At 49.4% G+C, this 18435-nt stretch overlaps 6 protein-coding genes across 6 annotated transcripts, besides 2 other annotated features; 4 read left to right on the forward strand and 2 right to left on the reverse strand.

Annotated features, from left to right (window-relative positions):
• Nucleotides 1–690: 690 nt before the first annotated feature.
• Nucleotides 691–1464, reverse strand: FPSE_12094 (uncharacterized protein; the record flags this gene model as incomplete). Its single annotated transcript, XM_009265211.1, has 1 exon — nt 691–1464. One exon carries the CDS (start codon nt 1462–1464, stop codon nt 691–693), a length of 774 nt encoding a protein of 257 aa, XP_009263486.1.
• A 1689-nt stretch (nt 1465–3153) lies between these two features.
• FPSE_12095 (uncharacterized protein) lies at nt 3154–7223 on the reverse strand (the record flags this gene model as incomplete). The annotated part of the gene is made up of 4 exons (XM_009265212.1): nt 3154–4822; nt 4873–5215; nt 5263–6986; nt 7066–7223. 4 exons carry the CDS (start codon nt 7221–7223, stop codon nt 3154–3156), a joined length of 3894 nt encoding a protein of 1297 aa, XP_009263487.1.
• Nucleotides 7040–7060: a microsatellite.
• A 784-nt stretch (nt 7224–8007) lies between the features above and the next one.
• Nucleotides 8008–9129, forward strand: FPSE_12096 (uncharacterized protein; the record flags this gene model as incomplete). The annotated part of the gene is made up of 1 exon (XM_009265213.1): nt 8008–9129. The coding sequence occupies one exon, from the start codon at nt 8008–8010 to the stop codon at nt 9127–9129; it is 1122 nt and encodes a 373-aa protein (XP_009263488.1).
• A 3947-nt stretch (nt 9130–13076) lies between these two features.
• Nucleotides 13077–13105: a microsatellite.
• Nucleotides 13106–13750: 645 nt separating this feature from the next.
• Nucleotides 13751–14342, forward strand: FPSE_12097 (uncharacterized protein; the record flags this gene model as incomplete). Its single annotated transcript, XM_009265214.1, has 3 exons — nt 13751–13771; nt 13833–13996; nt 14087–14342. 3 exons carry the CDS (start codon nt 13751–13753, stop codon nt 14340–14342), a joined length of 441 nt encoding a protein of 146 aa, XP_009263489.1.
• Nucleotides 14343–15272: 930 nt separating this feature from the next.
• Nucleotides 15273–15953, forward strand: FPSE_12098 (uncharacterized protein; the record flags this gene model as incomplete). The annotated part of the gene is made up of 1 exon (XM_009265215.1): nt 15273–15953. One exon carries the CDS (start codon nt 15273–15275, stop codon nt 15951–15953), a length of 681 nt encoding a protein of 226 aa, XP_009263490.1.
• A 717-nt stretch (nt 15954–16670) lies between these two features.
• Nucleotides 16671–18185, forward strand: FPSE_12099 (uncharacterized protein; the record flags this gene model as incomplete). Its single annotated transcript, XM_009265216.1, has 3 exons — nt 16671–17415; nt 17467–17676; nt 17725–18185. 3 exons carry the CDS (start codon nt 16671–16673, stop codon nt 18183–18185), a joined length of 1416 nt encoding a protein of 471 aa, XP_009263491.1.
• Nucleotides 18186–18435: the final 250 nt, after the last annotated feature.

Genomic DNA, 18435 nt, shown 5'->3' on the forward strand with positions numbered 1-18435 from the left:
GCCGGCTGTTGTGTTGTGCAGCCATGTTCTCATAGCAGTGAGCCGTGAATGAGGCCACTCACTTACACCTACCCTATTGTAAGGATGAAACGGATGACTCAACGACGAGACTCACTAGGACATTGTAATTTGAATGGGCAATCTCTCGGCTTTTATCTACATCTTAAAAATAATTTTGAAAAGAGCGAATGCCTAAAATGACACGAGTTTGTCCTCTTTTGATGCACACAAGTTATGATCTGTTCTCGTATCCACAATCCAATCACGACGTCAAGAGGCATCGCCACAACATTTCACGTAAGGTCACTGCCTAGTTACTCCGGGGTTCACGGTTACAGGATGATTCATATAAAAAACTTGTCATTTTGTCTGAGTAGGATTTACATATCTGTTCTTTATCTGCCCAAAAAGACCAGTTTCAACCGATCTGATCTTCCTCTTCCTTCACGCTGCCATAAACGACATTCTGATACATACAAGCATTGAACAAGAGAAACGTTCCCTCTTAGGTTCCATCAAGGCCTCCGTCTTATCATACTGACATCTCTGTCAAGTTTTCCCCTGACTAGAGGACGAGACACATCGACCAACGCATCGAACAGCAATGAACATGCCCGTCCTAACCAACTGCCCCAACAGCTGAGACTATCACGAATAGTCTCCATGATATCCCAAAGTTCCCAAATAACCTCAATCATAGTATCTCTGCGATGCACGATTTCGAGTTGACGACCCCCGACGGTGTGACCGACTTATCTCTACTTGACCTTGCAACGGCCCCTGCTCAGGTCTCCAACCAGCAGGATGCAAACCCGACAGCTGAGGAGCCTCATGTGACATCTTTTCTCTTTGGAATGTCTCCTCATCGATCAGACGATAGTTGTAAGCATGGTCGAGGAAGGGGAAGTCGGGACGGATCTGTCTTCCCGTCACGCCTCTCCGGAAGTGCTTTGCGATATGGTGCATTCGTTGTCGGTAGCATGCTTCAGGGTTGGGTGGGCTATATGCAGATGCGCTGAACTTTCGATCGCAGAACCAGCATACGCATACTGAAGGAAATGCATTGCCAATGTGGAAAGTCACGATGTGCTCGATCCATCCAGCCTCATCGTTTGGATCGAACGTTGCATTGCACCCCGTATAGCGTTCGAATTCGCATATGAGAGGTGAAGAAGGCACCGAGTACTGTTGGTATGGGATAGAAACAGGAGGAGGAGGTGCAGTGTGAGTGGAAGAGGTTTGAGGAGTTGGCATGTCAAAGCAGGACGACATGTACGTCGAGCTACTGGCGTTCGACATGCTGATACTTTGGGTAGGAGGGCTATTTGCACCTTCGTCTGAGAACATCAAGGTTGCAGCATAGTACCTTGGTGTAGGAGTGAAGGGATGTTGTGAAGGTCGTGCTCCTCTTCTGGCATTGTGCTCACTGATGAAGCCATTTATATCGTTGACAAGGTCTGCCATCTTGACGGATACAGACGAGAAGCAATGGGACGGGGATATATGTCAACAAGTTTGAAGAAGGGTGGTGGGGGTATTGAGTTAACAGTGAGTCAAAGATGAAAGATGCTAATAGAGGTAGTGTCTCGTATTAACCGTCAATGGTTGAGTCTTTGGGGGAAACTGGGTGCAAACCAAACACAGAAGAGGGCAAAAGATGAAGAAGAACCCGAGGTCTGAAGATACAAGACGAATTGAAGAAGAGTTGAAGGATAACGACTAAAGAGAGGGAAACCAACACTTCTTATCCTCATACCAACCATACCAACATCAAGCGTCAGCACCAGCACCCTCCCCAATGACGACCCTTCTATATCGGTAGCTTCGTCTAAACCACCAAGCATCTCATTCGTCACCGGCCTCCCAAACCACTACTAGGAGCGCCATGAACGATACCACACCAAAATGACGAGGAATGCAGTGCAAACCTGCAGCCCTTCAGTGCATGCATGCATGGCCGCGGAAACTATGACCCATCATCGACAATCTCTATGGAGTTTCCATGCAGTCAGTCGGACGAAGCCGAAGATACGCGGCCTAGTCGAATAAGATCATGGCCAATTGGGAGATGCTACGACGTATGTAGTGCATTGTCGATGGTGTACTACCGGGGGAATACGTGCGACATGAAGAAAAGGCGGGGAGTTTGAGAGTCAAAGTTGCTGAATTTCTCAAGACAATCGGTATCCCTGGACTGGCAAAGTTGCTTCCAGAGGGAGTTGAAGCGCGGGGGAACTCGAGAAACCCCCAAAAATTGAGGCTCAACTGGCCTAAAGCGTGGGTAAAAGTATGTAATGGGAATCCATTTGAACCCCGGCCGTCGAAATACTCGTCTGACTGACCTGACCCTTGGACATGGTAGGGTTTCAGTCCGAATCATATGCACAGCCTAATTGGGGTTCAGTCACCGACTTTGATTGACAACTAATTCATACACAGGAGCATATAATGTTTGATCAAGAAGCAATATTTCATATTGTTACATGAACCTTTTCGTCTATCTCTTTATCGGCAATATTGACGAACGCTCAATCCGTCTTCTAGTTCGAGGTCGACTATTCATTCATATCTGATCGACAAACATAGGATGCATATGAGTCAACTCTAAGCAATTACGACGTGCAGCATGACCCTGCAAGAATGTCCGAGACATTTTGACGCCAAGCAGGCTGCTGCCGCAACCCTTTTATGCGTCTTCAACATTCCTCGATTAACCATAAATGCACGCAGTCAGGAATAATGAGTTGGCATGCATTGCCGAAAGCCAGCATCAGCCCTATGTGGACAGTATAGAAACAAGTGGGTGTTCACAGTAATCAGCCAGACAAGGAATGCATTGCGATGGCAGCCTATTCGAACTGTCTCAGCGTCTCATTCCCGTTTCTCCACAAGGACTTACTGAGATGGACTGATAGTGTCAAAATGAAAAGAATTGAACAGATTCTATTCTGGGCCTATCTTGAATATCCTTACCCTTATTCTAATTGAGTTATATCATACACCACAATACGACGGGTAAGTACCGATGTCAAGGTGACACAATTGATACAAAACAGCTGCTGTAACCAAGCGCAGAATTGGTAACGACAAAATCTTGAATCTTTTACTCTTTTACTCATATCATTTTAACATAACTTTTCTATAACATTTTAATCATGATCCCAATAGCGTAAGCTTCTTAACCCCCGTCACAACAGGAGGCTCCAACTTCTTTCCTTGTCCCATAACGAAATCCTGCAACACTGCTTCTCCTCCAGTAGCGTGCCACGTCGGCTCGCCCTCGTTCTTCTTCTCACCCTCTGGCTCTGTCGACTTGAACACCTCAGAAACAGCAGAAGTACAAGCCTCGGACACGTCAGCCATGAGGGCTTCAGCGGCGCGTGCTCGCTCGGGCATGTTTCTTCGGACAAGCGCAAAGATGAGACGCTCGGTATCTGGTGCGGCAGCGCTTACACGGTCGATCAGACGGCGGATACTGTTGACGAGATACTCCTCCTCGTAAACGGTTCCCTTGCGTCCGCGAGCACGCTTCTTTTCTTCGCGCTTGCGGTTCTTGCTTGTCGCTCGACTGACACCTGTTCCAGCTGTGCCTACACTGCCGGCCTTGCCTGTATATCGTGTGAAGAGTGATGCACTGGTGCTGACACGGGAAGATGCTGCGACCGAGACATCGTCGGGAATGTCCATGCCACCGGCGCGGTCTCCTTCGTAGAACGCAAGAGGGTCCTCGATAGCCTTGCGTCGAAGCTCAGCGACGCGAGGAATCTGGGCCTTGAGCTGGGCCTTGCAGTCAGCGAGGAACTCAGTTGTAGTGCCCAGTGCGTCAGCGAGACCAGTATCGACGCTGGTGGTGAGGAGATCGGGACGGTTGCGCTGGATGACAAGGCGGATGGCATCGGCGAAGTGATAACCCTTGCAGAGGCAACTGACAGCCATGTCAATTGAATCAAGATACTCAAGGTGGATAGTAGCCGCAGACGAATAATCCTTTGCTTCCCAGAGGGCATCCGCAAGGTTGCTGGCGAGATCAGTCATGGACTCAGCAGACATGGGAGGTTGCTGCTGTGCTGCAGTGTAGAGACACTCTTGCCAACACGTAGCGCCGGCGGTTCGGTAGCAACTGGTTGCCTTGGCGTAGTTTTCGAGAGACTCGTAGGCGAGACCTGCCTCGCGGTAAGCCGAGGTGGACTCTAGGTAGGCGGCATATGCAGCTGTGAGTTCTCGGAGGCGAGGAGGATCGTATCGGTAGAGACGTAGAGAGTCGTGGTATAGAGAGTGTTTGGTGGTGTATGCAAGAAGTTCATCAAAGACATCCATGTTCTGGAGATGGCCAAGAGCCTTGACACGGCGTTCAAGGTGATCGTCGATTTCAAACTTTCGGCGAAGCTCTGTCAAAGAGTGCAGGTTCTGAATAAAGGGCAAGTATTCGCGGGGATCGCGCTGAGACTGCTGAGCGACGAGGAGAGCCAGTTCAAGATTGTAAAGACCCAGCGCATTCTCGTAGAGACGATTGACGTCAACCAAGAAGCAGATGTGCTCAACAGCCTTCTCGGCAATCTTCTCGTCCTCCTGCATCAACTCAGAAACGAGGAGGAGGCCATCATCAAGGGCAGGCGGCGACTTGCACACGTGCGCAGTAATGGTGTTCTGGAGGTTGGTGGCCTTGCGGCTCTGTAGGGCGCCGAGCAGAGCATCGCAGACGGTGTTGACCTTTGCTGCAGAGCCTCGTGGAGCAGGAGACAAATCAGACGCAACAGCATCGGCACCAAAAGCCTTTGATCGTTTCGTATCCTGGTACATGGTCTGAGTAACGTCTTCGGCACTGTTTTTGATTAGCTATAGACTTGACAGTGTGAATAAAGGATGTCTTACCGAAGCGAAGAGAGGAAGAGGTCGATGTGAGCAGTATCTGGGATTTGGTCAAGGAAGAGCCCCACGTTGGCCAAGAACTGCTCAGGCTGATGATCGTAAAGAATGTTCATGTCCACGCGCTGAGTTCGACAGTATGAGAAAGCACGGGCGTAGTTCTTCTCATCGATCAGGTTACGGATACCCGCCACAACCAAGGCTCTAGGGAAGACAGTCTCGAGGTTTCCACGGGGCATCTGAAGAACAATGCTCATGTTAGAGGGGATGGCAGTGACAAGTCGTGATCCTCGCTCCACGCTGCGGCATCGTTCGTCGGTCTCGGGGTCATCTTCAGGGACTTCAAGCTCTGGTTGGTATTAGTAATTGGCCGTGAAAGAGATAAAAATGGCTTACCGTCGACGTTCGCGGACAAGTGAACAAACTTAACCAAGTGGTTGTTAGTAGTAAAGATGAGATGGCTAGGGGTGACGACAAAGGATGTGCAGTTCTTTGCCAGGAGGCGAGAGTTGGCGTAGATGTGACCATTTCTGGACAGACCGAAGGCAACAATCTCATCATCGACTTTGCTAATCTCAAACCAAGGAAGTTGTGTCTGGAATTGGACAGGAAGAATCTCGTTACCAGACTCGCCAATGTGGAACAGCTTTCCTGAGTTATCCTGGCCATAGCCCGTAAAAGAGCTCTCATCTTGGTAGCTGGCTGTAGCAACCAAGACCTCTTGAGAGTTGACATCAGTAGCAGATGTCTCGCCCTCACCGGTAGCCTGTACAGATCGTTGAACGAACCCCTTTTCTTCCTCAAAGCCGAAGTAGTGGAAAGCTTCAGCGACTGCGGCAATTCTCAAAAGAACGTTGTAACCCGGGCTGGCCATTTCGTCGAATGTGATCTTCTTTGACATCTGCGGCTTGATAGACCTGCCGTTCTTGACAGGCCAAGTATAGATATCAATGCCCTTTCGGTGGAGGATAGCAAAAGAGGTATTGTCACGACCAAATGCAACATCAACAACGGCAGCGGAAGCTGTGATGTCGAACATTGACATGGGAGGTGGCACGTTGACTGTCCTGAACGGAGTCAACTTGACCGTCTCGCCATCAATAACCGCAACAGCGCCGTTGTCATGTGGTGGCAGACATGATCCCCTTGCTGTATAAAAGATATGCTCGGCAACAACCACGTTACTCGTAGATGCAGCAGCGAAGCGGAGAGCCTTCTCAGGGTGCCATGAAAGACATGTAGAGTTTGCCTCTATGGGCATCTCTTGCTTGAGATACCAGTGGTAATTGCCCATTGTCCATAGCTGGATCATGTCCTTGAAGATGACTGCCAGGACAGTAGAATCTGAGTTCCACTCAAGACGAATTTTCTCATGAGCTTCCACTGGTCCAGAAGGAGAACGCAGTGTGAATTCTCCGTGTCGCAGACCATTCCTCTCAAAGAAAACCACATCTATACGGTTTGAGAATCGCTGAATACCCGCCATCAGGTTTCCAGCTGGTCGCCAGCTCAGAGCACTTTCGAAACCATCGACAGGCTCACTTGCGCTGTCAAGTTCGCCCTCTCGTGAGTATACGCGGATAACACGACGAGATCCCTCTTGCACAGAGTTGATAGCGACATAAGCGCCGTCTCCTCTCCAGCTAATGGTCGTCGCACCGTCTTCCTGTGGACTAGGCACGCCTTCGTCGACCTTTTCAGGGATAGTAGGATCGCGCATGGCCTTTGCGCCTCGACCTTGGAATTGCGTCTCCTTCTTTCCCCATCCAACAGAAACATGCTTGGATGCGTTGAGATCCTCGACTGTCATTGTGATTTCTGCAACGGGGTCGAAAGTAGATCCCATGAAGATAACATTGTTCTCTTTTGTGACAACGATAAGTAGCTCTTCGTCGGGAGACCATCGAGCGGCAGCAATGCCGGCATCGATGGAACCGACAATCTCGATGTGAGCATCTTGGCCTGAGAACTCATCTTCTTGGACTGTGATGATGTCGCCTCCCTCAAGGACAAGACATGTAGTCGCTGAACCACTGAGATATTGCAGACTGACAACTCTGTCGACAGCAAGATCTGGTGTTGGGCTGGGAGCATCCCAAGTTGCCACTGTACGAATTGGACTACAAATAGTAAGCGACTGTTGAAGTTGTATGTAATAATGTAATATTCTATGAGATAGATAGATAGATAGATACTTACATATCTTGATCGCCAGCGACCCTTAGCAACTCGATACCACTGCTCTCCTCGGTAGGTCCAGCTACGCAGAGAACCTCATCCTTCTCAGGATCCCAACAAGCAGCCGTGACATTAGCACGCTGGAATTGTCCGAATCGAATGTTTCGAAGGTTGCGCATCTTGGCTGATGTGCAGCTATCGTTCGACCAGTACCAGGTTTATGTTTTGTCTGGTCCCCCTTCGGACAATGCCGACAGATCAGGTTCAAGTGGTGATACTTTTTTTCTTCCTTGTTTCTTTTCTTGGGTGTGATGCGGCGATGAATTTGCTAGATTTGGAGTCGATGCCCGAGAATTCGAGATTTTTTTGCGGTACTTGGTGAGGTTGGTGGGTAAAGTAGCGATGCGGGGTGGTTTAGCCTCTGCGATACCTGCCATGACTCCCAAGTAAAGTACCTAACTCGCCATCGTTGAAAGTTCTGATCAATGCCCCCCGAGAGCGTTTTTTCCCTTCTGGTTGCATCACACATTCTTTTCCTTCTTCATACGACTTAGGTATAACTAATGCAGGTTCCCCCCCGTTTACTATTCCGGGCCTCGGCGATTGAAGATTTTGTCGCCTCATTTTGTATTTTATTACCTTATTTTAATGACCTGACCATTTCAATTCAGTCACTTTCCGTCTTCTTATACATGATCGTGCTCGCCCTCCTTCTTGTGTTGATTGACTGTTCCCAGTTTCACTTCCATCTGCCGTTTATATCCAGCTGCAGCTATTCCCATCACATGCCGATCGCCGCTATCCGTTCAGCTATTGGCTTCCGTCTCTCCGCATTTCATCTGTTCTCAACACCAACCCCAACAACTTAACGTTCCGTGCTAGGCTGCTTCTTCGCCTGGTCATTGTTTGTATCACCATACTGACGATACCTTCTCCGATAACGAAAACCCCATCGTCGTCAACATGGACGTTGCATACAACCAACATTCCGACCGCGCTCGTCGCAAGAACCGCTCCTCCTCCAATTTGAACCATCTCTCTCTCGCGCCCTTGACCGCCAAGCTTCCCCTCAACGACGACGAGCTCATAGCCGACGCAATCGCATCACACCCTCACTCGCCCATCCACCCAATTCCTTCTTACATCCAGGGCAAGTCGGCGCCCACGACTCCGCGTCTTTTCGCTCGCTCTCCTACGGCACCGCGCTCACAGTCCAGCACTCGAACATCGTCAACACCACTCGCCAAGAGCAAATCCGCATCCCACCTCGCTGCCAGCGGAACGCGAAAAGCTCCATCAGGCCGTGCAACACCCAAACGTCCTAAAGATGATATGAGCTTCAGCATGCGCCATCGCAATGATAGCGATTGGCTACTTCGAACAGGCGCGCTCATGAGCTCCGAAGCTCGTGAGTTCAAGGGTCAGACGTGGCTAGTCTCGCGTCAAAGCTCAACTAGCCTTGGGGGAATGGACCCTGATGAGGATGCCTTTGAGAATGAGCTTGCCCGTGAACGCGAGCTTACGAGTCGCCATGCCAGCCGTCGCGGTAGCGTTGCTCCAATCCCGGAGGATGCATCTCCCTATGCCAGCCGCTTTCCTAGCCGCACTCACAGTCGCTCTCATAGCTTGACACGGCCCCGGAGCCTACTTCATTCACCCCTCGAGCTATCTACGGCTGCAGAAGGGTCTTACTTCCCCCACCAAGGAGTCAACAACGAGCTTCCCGGCCCTGATTTTGTCAATCTCGACGAAAAGCTGGAGGAGCTTGAACAGGATGTGGCACAAGATGATGAGGCCACCGTGCGACGGCTGGTTCGAAAAGGCCAAGCTAACACAGGCACCTGGTTTGGCAGCGTCTGGTCTCTTTTCTCAGTAGAAGAAGACGATGAAGATTCGGACGAGGACAGTGATGAGACACCACGAGACAACGAATCTCAACTCGGCCAGTCTCGTAGCTGGTCGTCCCACAATTTAGCAGGCATATCAACAGTCCCAGACGAGCGCGTGCCTCCTCCAAAAGCTGATGAAGGCGGTTGGAAGGATGCAGCCTGGCTGTTGAGTGTGGCCACGAAGGTGATGTTTTAGACAGAATGAGTTCCTGAAACTAAGACGATAAACCGTGTCGGCATGATTATACAAGTGGTAAAGGGTCAGGTTTGGTAAAGTAAAAAGAGAATGGACAAGAGCGTAATATGTTAATATTGTTTTCCTGATTTATATAGCCTCGGCCTTGCTTCCAGAAAGCAGACTTTCCGAGATAGATACTCTGATTTCCCTAGCTGCCTTTCTTACAACCGAGCCGCGGATGATGGTGGGCTCAGATACTGCTTTCTTGAAACCTTGTCGAATAAACATGGCATTTCCAATCAAGTTCCATCAGGATGTGTTTCCTTGGCTTCAATACCGGTGCCGTCCATGCTTTGCTGGGCCGGCGCGGGGTCCGTTCACCGCCCCACTCCCCTTCCGCATCCCGGGAGTCAAGGGGGAGTCAAGCATCAAGTCAACTGACAGCCAGAGTGTGCCACGTCACTTTGGCTGTCCTGTTTTGTTTTATACCGTATGCTGCTTACCTATGCACACTGCTACGACTCGAGCCCAAGCGGATGCAAATAAGAAAAGAAAGACAAAGAGATACTCACCGCAATCATTCGGCTAAGGCGCAAGAGCTGAGTAGAATAAATCAAAACCGGTTTGTGGGGGGTTGTCACCTCGCAGGAGGATGTGCTGCGGGCCTCGAATGGGGTCGTTCCATGCGGGAATGATGGCAGGGTATCGCAGATGGGCTCGGTGTGAGATATGTCACCCGTCAAACTTTGTTATATGTCGTATGCGACTCGTGTATGTGATAGCTGATGCGCTCAGTTGAAGCCTTCTTGTCCAATTTGGCAACTGGTGGTTCGATTGTGATGTGGATAGCGTTGCACGGAATACAAGTGACGAGATTCCGCCAAAGTTCCTCCTCTGAAGAAGTGTAGCTTCAGGTACTGGCCGCGCATGAGAAAGTCACCTGTTTCGCTAAGCAGTCCGAGTGTAGTTAATGGTTTGCGGTGAAGTCCAATGCGGTGGAGACTAATTGCGAAGACGGCCCAATATCAAGAGCATCACTCGAAACATGGATCACTTGGTAAGATCCTGTATTTAAGTGGGAGCATGATTAATGCCCCTCTGAATGACAGGTGGGTTTTAGCCGGCAGATAACTCAACCCAGGTGTTCATGAGCCAGCTTCTGTATACAACTCCCAAGAGTCAAGGGCCCTGTCTACATTGTAGTTAACCAGACCATTCGACGAATAGCTAGCATGGTAAGTGCACCAGCTGTTAAACCGTCGACGGCTAGGCCCCGCCATCAGTCATGACATGACTTGGCCATGATCGTGACCGTGCACGAGGGGCAGCAAGCAAATTGAGGGGTGCTAAATGAGATGATCAACGGACCCTGCAGGGACCGACATTGGCGTAGCGAGACCAACCCAAGCATCGAACCCAAGCCACAAGTCGACAGGAGAGGAGACATGATGGAGAAAATACCGCAATGAACACCTCTGCGGTGGCTGGTGTAAAAGGCAGCATTAACTTCCATGTTGCAATCTTTGAGGGGTTCGTTACGTTGGCTGGGGCCAGCTTCTTCGAAGGGTGGGCCAGCGGGCATAAGACGGCGTGCATGTCATCCTAAGCTTCCCAATGCTTGCAGGAGCTTGCTTTCCCAAAAGTTGGAATTCTGTAAAAAGAGCGACAGCACCCAAGGCCTAGATGCCGATCGTATCCAGTCTGAGCAAGAACCAAGAGTTGAACAGGTGGGCCGGTGACTCGGTGAACATTGCGACTTGTCTCGAGACTCGAGAGACAGTCCCCAACAATGTGGCTACTTTTCTTGTCTTTACGTCGGGATACCATGGGTAAGCAGCTTAGTGAAAAATCTTTCGGCCGAGAAATATTGAGTGAGAAAAAGGACGTTAACAGGAGATGATCTATCAGAGTAGAGGCTGGCTAGCAAGTAAAGGGAACACCGGGTACCAAGTTTAGGCGATATCGAGTTTCTTCAGCCTCGGGTGACAGTTTCCTGGGCCCCGGAAACGTAGATACCACACCGGAGGATTTATCTCTTAACTATCATAGAGCCCACAACCAATAACCGGTTGCGTGGATATAACGAGACTCTTGACTCTGTTGTCCCCTGTATGTCATTCTTATGTGCGGCATTGTCAGCATAAGCTGGAGAAAGTCATCATACGAAACATCCTTTTTGTCTTGGATCCCGGATACATGCCGAAGAAATCGTTCCTGCTCATGATCGCATTTGGATTTGGCTCGTTTTATGGTGCATGCTGTCGTTGTAGACTAGCGGAATAAGTAGGTACGTTAAAGCTCAAGCATTTTTGCGCTAGGCGGATGCGGTTGTGAGTCCCGGAGAACCAGAACGAGGACGAGAACAACAAGACGAGTGACTTTCTAATTCCATTCTCTTGGAGGGAGACCTTTTGATCGTGTGCCGAGTCAGCGATGTCAAGAAACGTCTGTACTATTAAGTTATCGCGTGGCACAAGCATGGATGGCACTGACCTGGCTTGGCTTGACCTGGAGAACAGAACAGAACAGAGTCGCGGTACTTTGTACATATCAAGAACCAGAACCCAGCGACAAAGGAGACTGAGTGACTGGTATGATGGATGACAGGCGATCTTTTGCGATTTAGGGATTGGTGCGTCAAATGGAAGCTTTGGAATCTAGGCCTTCTGCTTCCTGACGGAATGGAACCTAATGATGCAAGAGCTGTCCCTTCCCCAATTTTCTTTCTCTTTTCTTCCCTATTTTAGTGGACTCTTGTACAAATCACCGACGTAATCGGCAGGGCCCTTGTACCCCTCCTATCCTCCATGGGACTGCCTGGGCCCTTGCGACTGGGACGGGGACTAGGACCAGGACTGGGGGCTTTTACGGTTCACCCACCTACAGGTACATACCTATGTACTGTCTGAAGTGTAGTGCAATTTCAAGATACTAACTAACTAACACGAGGAGGTTTTTCTCTTTTCTTCACCCTTTGTTATTCTGCCTACCTACCTGGGTATCCTCTATCTTTATTTCTTACCTACAACTCATTACGGGACTACTCAACGGCTTTCCTGTGCCCCGGATCCGACTCTTCTCGTGCTCTCCAACGTTATATGCAGCCACTGTCGTCAGTCGTACCGGGATATCACTCCTCGGGATCTCCCGCAGAACGTCAGTGTTAGATCACAGTTCAGCAGGAGGACACTCACACTCTCTCAACCGTACGCGCTGAGTACCGCGGTATTCACAAGCGCGAAGAGACATAACCGAGGGACCTAGAAGTAAAAAGAAGAAAAGAAACATTGATAGGTATATTCTTTCTTATCTGGACAATTACGTCCTATATATCTCACGCCTCCGAGGTAAAACAAGAGACTTTACAGTTTGGTGGCCCCGCCTCCCACTGTCATAGCCTGGTAAGAAGACATGTCCCTCTATTCATTGCACATTTTGCCTTTCTCTCTTTTTTGATTCTCGTTGATATCTCTTCCACCACGCCTTTCTTCATTTTTCAAGAACTGCGTGTCGGTACTTGATATACTGTATGTCTCTCGTCTATTCGGCCTTAGTTAGAGGTCAGGTCGCCTAAATTTTCATCATTTCCGCACTAAACACCATCCCCCACTCCCCTAAACGTGCCGTCTCCCAGTCTCCCAGTCTCGGATGGATGAATGGGTTTTGGATTCGACGCCTTGCATTTACTAGAGCGGCTTAACCCCACTCACAATGGCTCTGTATTGTCTATTGTACTGTTGTCCCCTGGTGGTTATCCATTTCCATATCCATTCTAGGTACCTGGACGACACGACCCTCACTCTCCATCGTTAGCCCCTCACCTATGAGGTTTGACTGCCCACATACCAGCAGCCGATATCACACACTTCTTAACCGCCGCCTTTCTGGCTAAGCCATATCACTCGAGCCATTATTCTGCTCTGCCTTACTCTGTTTTTCTACTTTTGCTTTATTTTGATTTGCGCTGCTGTGCTGTGCTGTGCTGCGCTGTGCTCTTCTCTGCCTTTTCCTTCTCTACACGTCCTCGTCGCATATATCGTCATCGCTCGGACAGCTGCTGCTCCTGTCAACTCAAAAATCAGAGACCCCCAATCCAGCAACCTCAGGTACAAAAAAAAACACCCTTGAATCAGTCCGCGCAACGGCTACTTGCCAGCACCTGCTGCTATTGTCACTCTTCTGTTTTTACTTCTGTTGTCACTGCTACCACCTGCTGGAGAGTGACAAGCTGTACTTGAGCGCTATTGTTTCGCTTGCTCTGCGACTTGAGACCCCTAGCCAACCACTCCATCCACAGTCTCGTCATCTTGTTCCCTTCCCCTCGGGCCAAGCTTCCACAAACGTCCGGCTCCAGCTTTACCACCTTCAACCTCTGAAAGGAATATCTTCTATTTACTATTTCCTCTCTTGAGTATCCTTGGCTTTGGATTACTGTCTGTTTTCTGTTTGCGCATCACTTATTATTTCTCTTATATGGTCGAGTTTCTAATACTTTCACAGCTTAGGTGTCACCAACTCCTCTCTCCGACCTGTCACTTCCACCGGCCCCACGCTGCTACCCCAGAGCTGTTCAGCATCGCCTCACTTCGTCAAAATCGGTACCTTCGACACGAGATCATAGAGATACAACATAGCCGAAATGTCGCCAGCTGAAGACAAGGTGGGCTCGATACTGGCCGCTCAATAGCTCGGATATTGTAACTAATGACTCTCACCCATAGAGCGAGCCCGTTGGCGAGGTTGACTTTGGCGATAACATCGACATGGCCACTTTCGAGCAAATTCTGGAGATGGATGAGCCAGGCGACACCGAGTTCAGTTCGTCCATCGTGTTCGGCTTTTTCGAGCAGGCAGAGGAGACGTTCGACCAGATCAAGGAAGCACTGTGAGTGGAATCCAACAGATATCAGTCCAGGATACTCTGTGCTCTGGAAGAAGAACTTCAACTGACCATTATTTTCTCCGGTTTTAACAGGGAGAATGAAGAACTTGAGACATTGTCTTCTCTTGGTCACTTTCTCAAGGGTTCATCAGCGACGCTGGGACTCATCAAGATCAGGGACGGATGTGAAGCGATCCAGCGATATGGCAAGAATGAGAACTTGGACGGCTCTTCACTACCGGACGACGAGAAGTGCCTAAAGCTCATTGGCGACTATTTCAAGGCTGTTAAGGAAGACTACGCCACGGTGGAAGCCCTCCTGAGGCAGTATTACGAGCAAAAGGAATAACGCAGTCACCCAAACAGTGCCTAGGATTAAGTCGACAAGTCACGTTCGGATCAGGACCAGTCCTCTCAGCGGCATAGTAGTCCACTGGGAGGCTTGTCGTAAACCTTGGATGAGGGACATTTTCTTTTCATCAAATAGTCGTTGTGTTTAGGTATATTCAGGGATGGAAGAGGCCGGGTTCATCGAAGCAGATACCCCAGGCCTTGAAAGGCTTGAGGCTTAGAGGACGACCCGCCAGGTCAATCAGATCAGGGGTGTTACGAGGAAGTGCAGAAGGACATACCATTCCACTCCTCTTTGAATTGAAAAGCCTATTTGAAGATCCATGATGATGACGAAGAGTCGGTTTGGAGATAGACTTGACAAAGTATGGAATTGGTGCAAAAAAGAAGACTGCCCGCCATGTAACTTCTTAATTTGGTATATTTTTCCCGTGTCATTACCTTTTGTGTTGTGTGTCTCATGCAACTCTCCCTCTCTCTCTTTGTCTTGGGATCAGTCACTTGTTGATTATCGGGTCCTTACCACGATGGTAGATCTGATACGCCTCCAAAGCTCTGACATTGGTGGGGTAATCTTGACGCACCTTAAAGTACTGGCACTACGTAAACCCGCCGATACGAAGACCTGACATTATCGAGGTGTTACCAGACAACGTCAGATAGGTTGCACAGAGCGTGTTAGTTATGTTTCACAACCACCACTCTACCGCGTGGCAGGGTGTGCGGGTTTTCCTATATTTGTGCTCTACGAGTTGGAGTATCTGCCATAATCATGCCGAGAACAAGATTAGTTTGCTAACTGAAGCAGTTGACTACTAGGAAACGTTGCATTATACATCACACATATTCGTCTCCTGTACCGTTCACGAGTAATCACTTGTCGAAAGGATAATCTACTTTCACTTGCGAAAATTCAACAAGCGGAAACATGCCACCCAAACCAGTCAGGGCGTCTCCGACGCATTTTGTGTGCATTCCCCTAGCCGGGCCACAGCTCACCAGAACCGTGGCTGCTTTCTGTACCGAAGTCACCAATCCGGCCAGCTTCGGTATTCCTCCAACGGCAGTGCGTCCAGTCGGCACGATGCATCTGACGCTTGGTGTCATGAGCCTCAAGGATGAAGGCATCCAGCAAGCAACCGAAGTACTCAAGGGCCTGAAATTGAGCGAGTTCCTTGCAAGTGCTAGGGCCGGGACATCGTCGACTGGGGAGCGACTCTCGCTAACGCTCAAGGGCTTACATGCCATGCAATCGCCGGCAAAAACTTCAGTGCTTTACGCCGCTCCTGTTGACACGGAGGGGATCCTTTACAAGTTCTGCGAGCAGATCAAGACTACTTTCCAAGAGGCTGGACTGATGGCCAAGGAGGACAGACCATTATTACTACATGCAACTGTCGTCAATACCATCTATGTCAAGGATGATAGAGGAAGGAGAATTCGAGAAAGGTTGACAATCGATGCTCGGGACATGGTTAGTCTCTATGATGACTACGTTTGGCTCGAGGATATGCCCCTGGACAAAGTTACATTATGTCGAATGGGTGCAAAGAAGATTGAGGGAACAGACGATGAGGCTTATGAAGTAGAGGCCGAAATCGAGCTTTAGTGGAAGTCTGGATGGTCTAAAAGCACATCTTGTCGCGATATCGTGTCTAAAGTCTTGGCTTGGGGAAGCCTAAAGAGCCGGGTACTAGGCTGCCAGATTACCCTGATAGAGAAGGAGACATGACATGACATATGATAAATTACCTCGAGACGAAACACGAGTGGTTTTGGACAAGGCAGAAGCTTTATCTCTTCGTATTTGATAACGATTACCAACCATCTATCATGAGAGTTAGAGGCTGACATAGCAGTAGAGAGTGTCTATTTGGAATCAACAAACAGGCAACAGTATTTCGTCCAGAGACAAATCCCTTTAATTGATCATTAAGATTTAATCTTACTCGTGATAATGTATAATTAATTACCTCTGTCGTGAGCTTGCAATCATAGACCCCAGCCGACCCGTTCGATATCAGTTCTGAGACGTTGTTATAAACTCAAAATTAGCACACCTACAGTGGATGGCCGCCTAAAGTCCTCAATCAACTGTCCCTCTCCAGGCATCAAAATACAGAAACCAACGTCATCAATATAACTCTCCAACGTCTTCCCATGCGATCAACCAAGCTTCGATAGAACTCCCACCGCACTTGATGCCAGAAACAATGTGGAAACAGGATCGCCTATCCTTGGACCCCACGACTTGACGATCCGATCCTCTGCAGTGGAGGTATACGCACACCACACCGAGATCTGACAGCTCCGCCTCGTTACCGCCATGAACAATTCTGAAAAGCGCCGTCCAGGCACCGGGAATCCGTCTACCCATACCCTACGAACCGGTGCTTCGAACAACAACAGCCGAACCAGTATGCCTGCCATGCCTGCAAAAGTCGCCATGGCTGCCACCACCAACGCGACCCCCGAAGAGACACATGAGACCACCAGCAACAGCGGTGGTGCCCCGCTCAAAGAGAAGGAGAGCACAGCTACAAGGACCAACAGCACAAAAGAAAAGGACCGTGACAAGGACCGCAAAGAACGGAGGGAGAAAAGGGAAAAAGAGCGCGGGCTCGAGGCTGCTCTGAAAGAGAAAGATGAGAAGATTGCGTATCTGGAGAAGGAGATGGGCATCATGGAACGCGAATTCCACCGCGAATTGGACAAGCTGAGCCAAAACGAAAGCGAGACGGCGACATTCTGGCAGGCCAAACACAGCGCATTGAACCAACAATATCTACGGACGGATACGGAGCTACGACTTTTGCGCGCCGAAGTTGAAGTACGAGAGGGCGAGCGCGAAGAACTTCGAGAAGGCTGGGAAGTTCTACGACGAGAACTAAAAGAGCGAGACGATGAGATTCGAGGGCTAAGGGGCCAAGTACGCGGATTGAAGGAGTGGGTGAGTAGCAGCACAAGAACAGATGGCCAAGAGTGCGACGAGGTCTTTGGCGATGGAATGGCTAGGCTAGGCAATGGTCTTCAGAATTGGGTCATTGTGAACTTTCGCAAGGCCAAGATAAGTGAGCAATCCCGCTTCTGGTCGGGAACAATCGAGCGCTAATATCGGGCAGATCTGGAGAATCTAGACGAGGCGACGTTGGCTGAGATTAGCGAGCTTGTGCCCATGTATGAGGAGCTCGCATCATCGCACAAGGTTTATCTTCTACAATCTATTGTGTCAAGGATATTAGTCGAGATGGTGTTTGACGCCTACTTTGTCGGCTTGACAGACGAGCAGACGCAACAATTTCGACAACTGGAAAAACTGCTATCTTCATATGGTATGCGTCTCGTTACTGGCTACCACGACCACTAACTAATATTTACAGCCGACTCTGACGAAGCCATCAACCATTGGCGATCCTCTACTCTGTCTCTTCTCCGCCGAGACTCATCTTCTCTGAAGGAATCAACATCATCCATTACAGAAGTCATTTTAAAGCGAATAACCCGTCTTCTCGACGCCCTATGCGGTACATCTCCCTCAGAAGCTCGAGATAGTGGACTACGAGTTCTTGTCAACAACTCCGTCGAGCTGGCACGCCTTGTTGCCGTCCAGAAAGCCGTTCTTCGCGTGAACATGCCCACAGTATTACCGCACCAAAGAATAATGTTCGAATCTGAAACCATGGAAGATCTAGGCGGAGAAGACGAAGAATCACTAACGGGAAGAGAAATCTGCTGTGTCGCTTTCCCAGGGGTGATTAAACACGGCGATGAGCATGGAGGGCACTTACAATACCGAAATGTTATACTCAAAGCAAGGGTTCTATGTAGCCCTGAGCAGTAGGACACGCCTGCTTAGACGTTCTTGAACAACCTCAGGCTTCTCGACAAGCGACGAGTGACGAGTGACTTGACTAATAGGTTTATCGGGCCATGGTACCTGGCTACATCGCACTTTATCCACTCCCCTCGGCGAGTAGTCAGGCATGAGATCACGATTCAAGATATCTATATCATAGATAACACAAGTTATACATAAACACTTATACCGAGTGTAGCGTACGGGAATAGCCCAAATAGAGTTGGAATACTGT

Source organism: Fusarium pseudograminearum, chromosome 2, assembly GCF_000303195.2.
Source record: "Fusarium pseudograminearum CS3096 chromosome 2, whole genome shotgun sequence".
Lineage (NCBI taxonomy): Eukaryota > Fungi > Ascomycota > Sordariomycetes > Hypocreales > Nectriaceae > Fusarium > Fusarium pseudograminearum.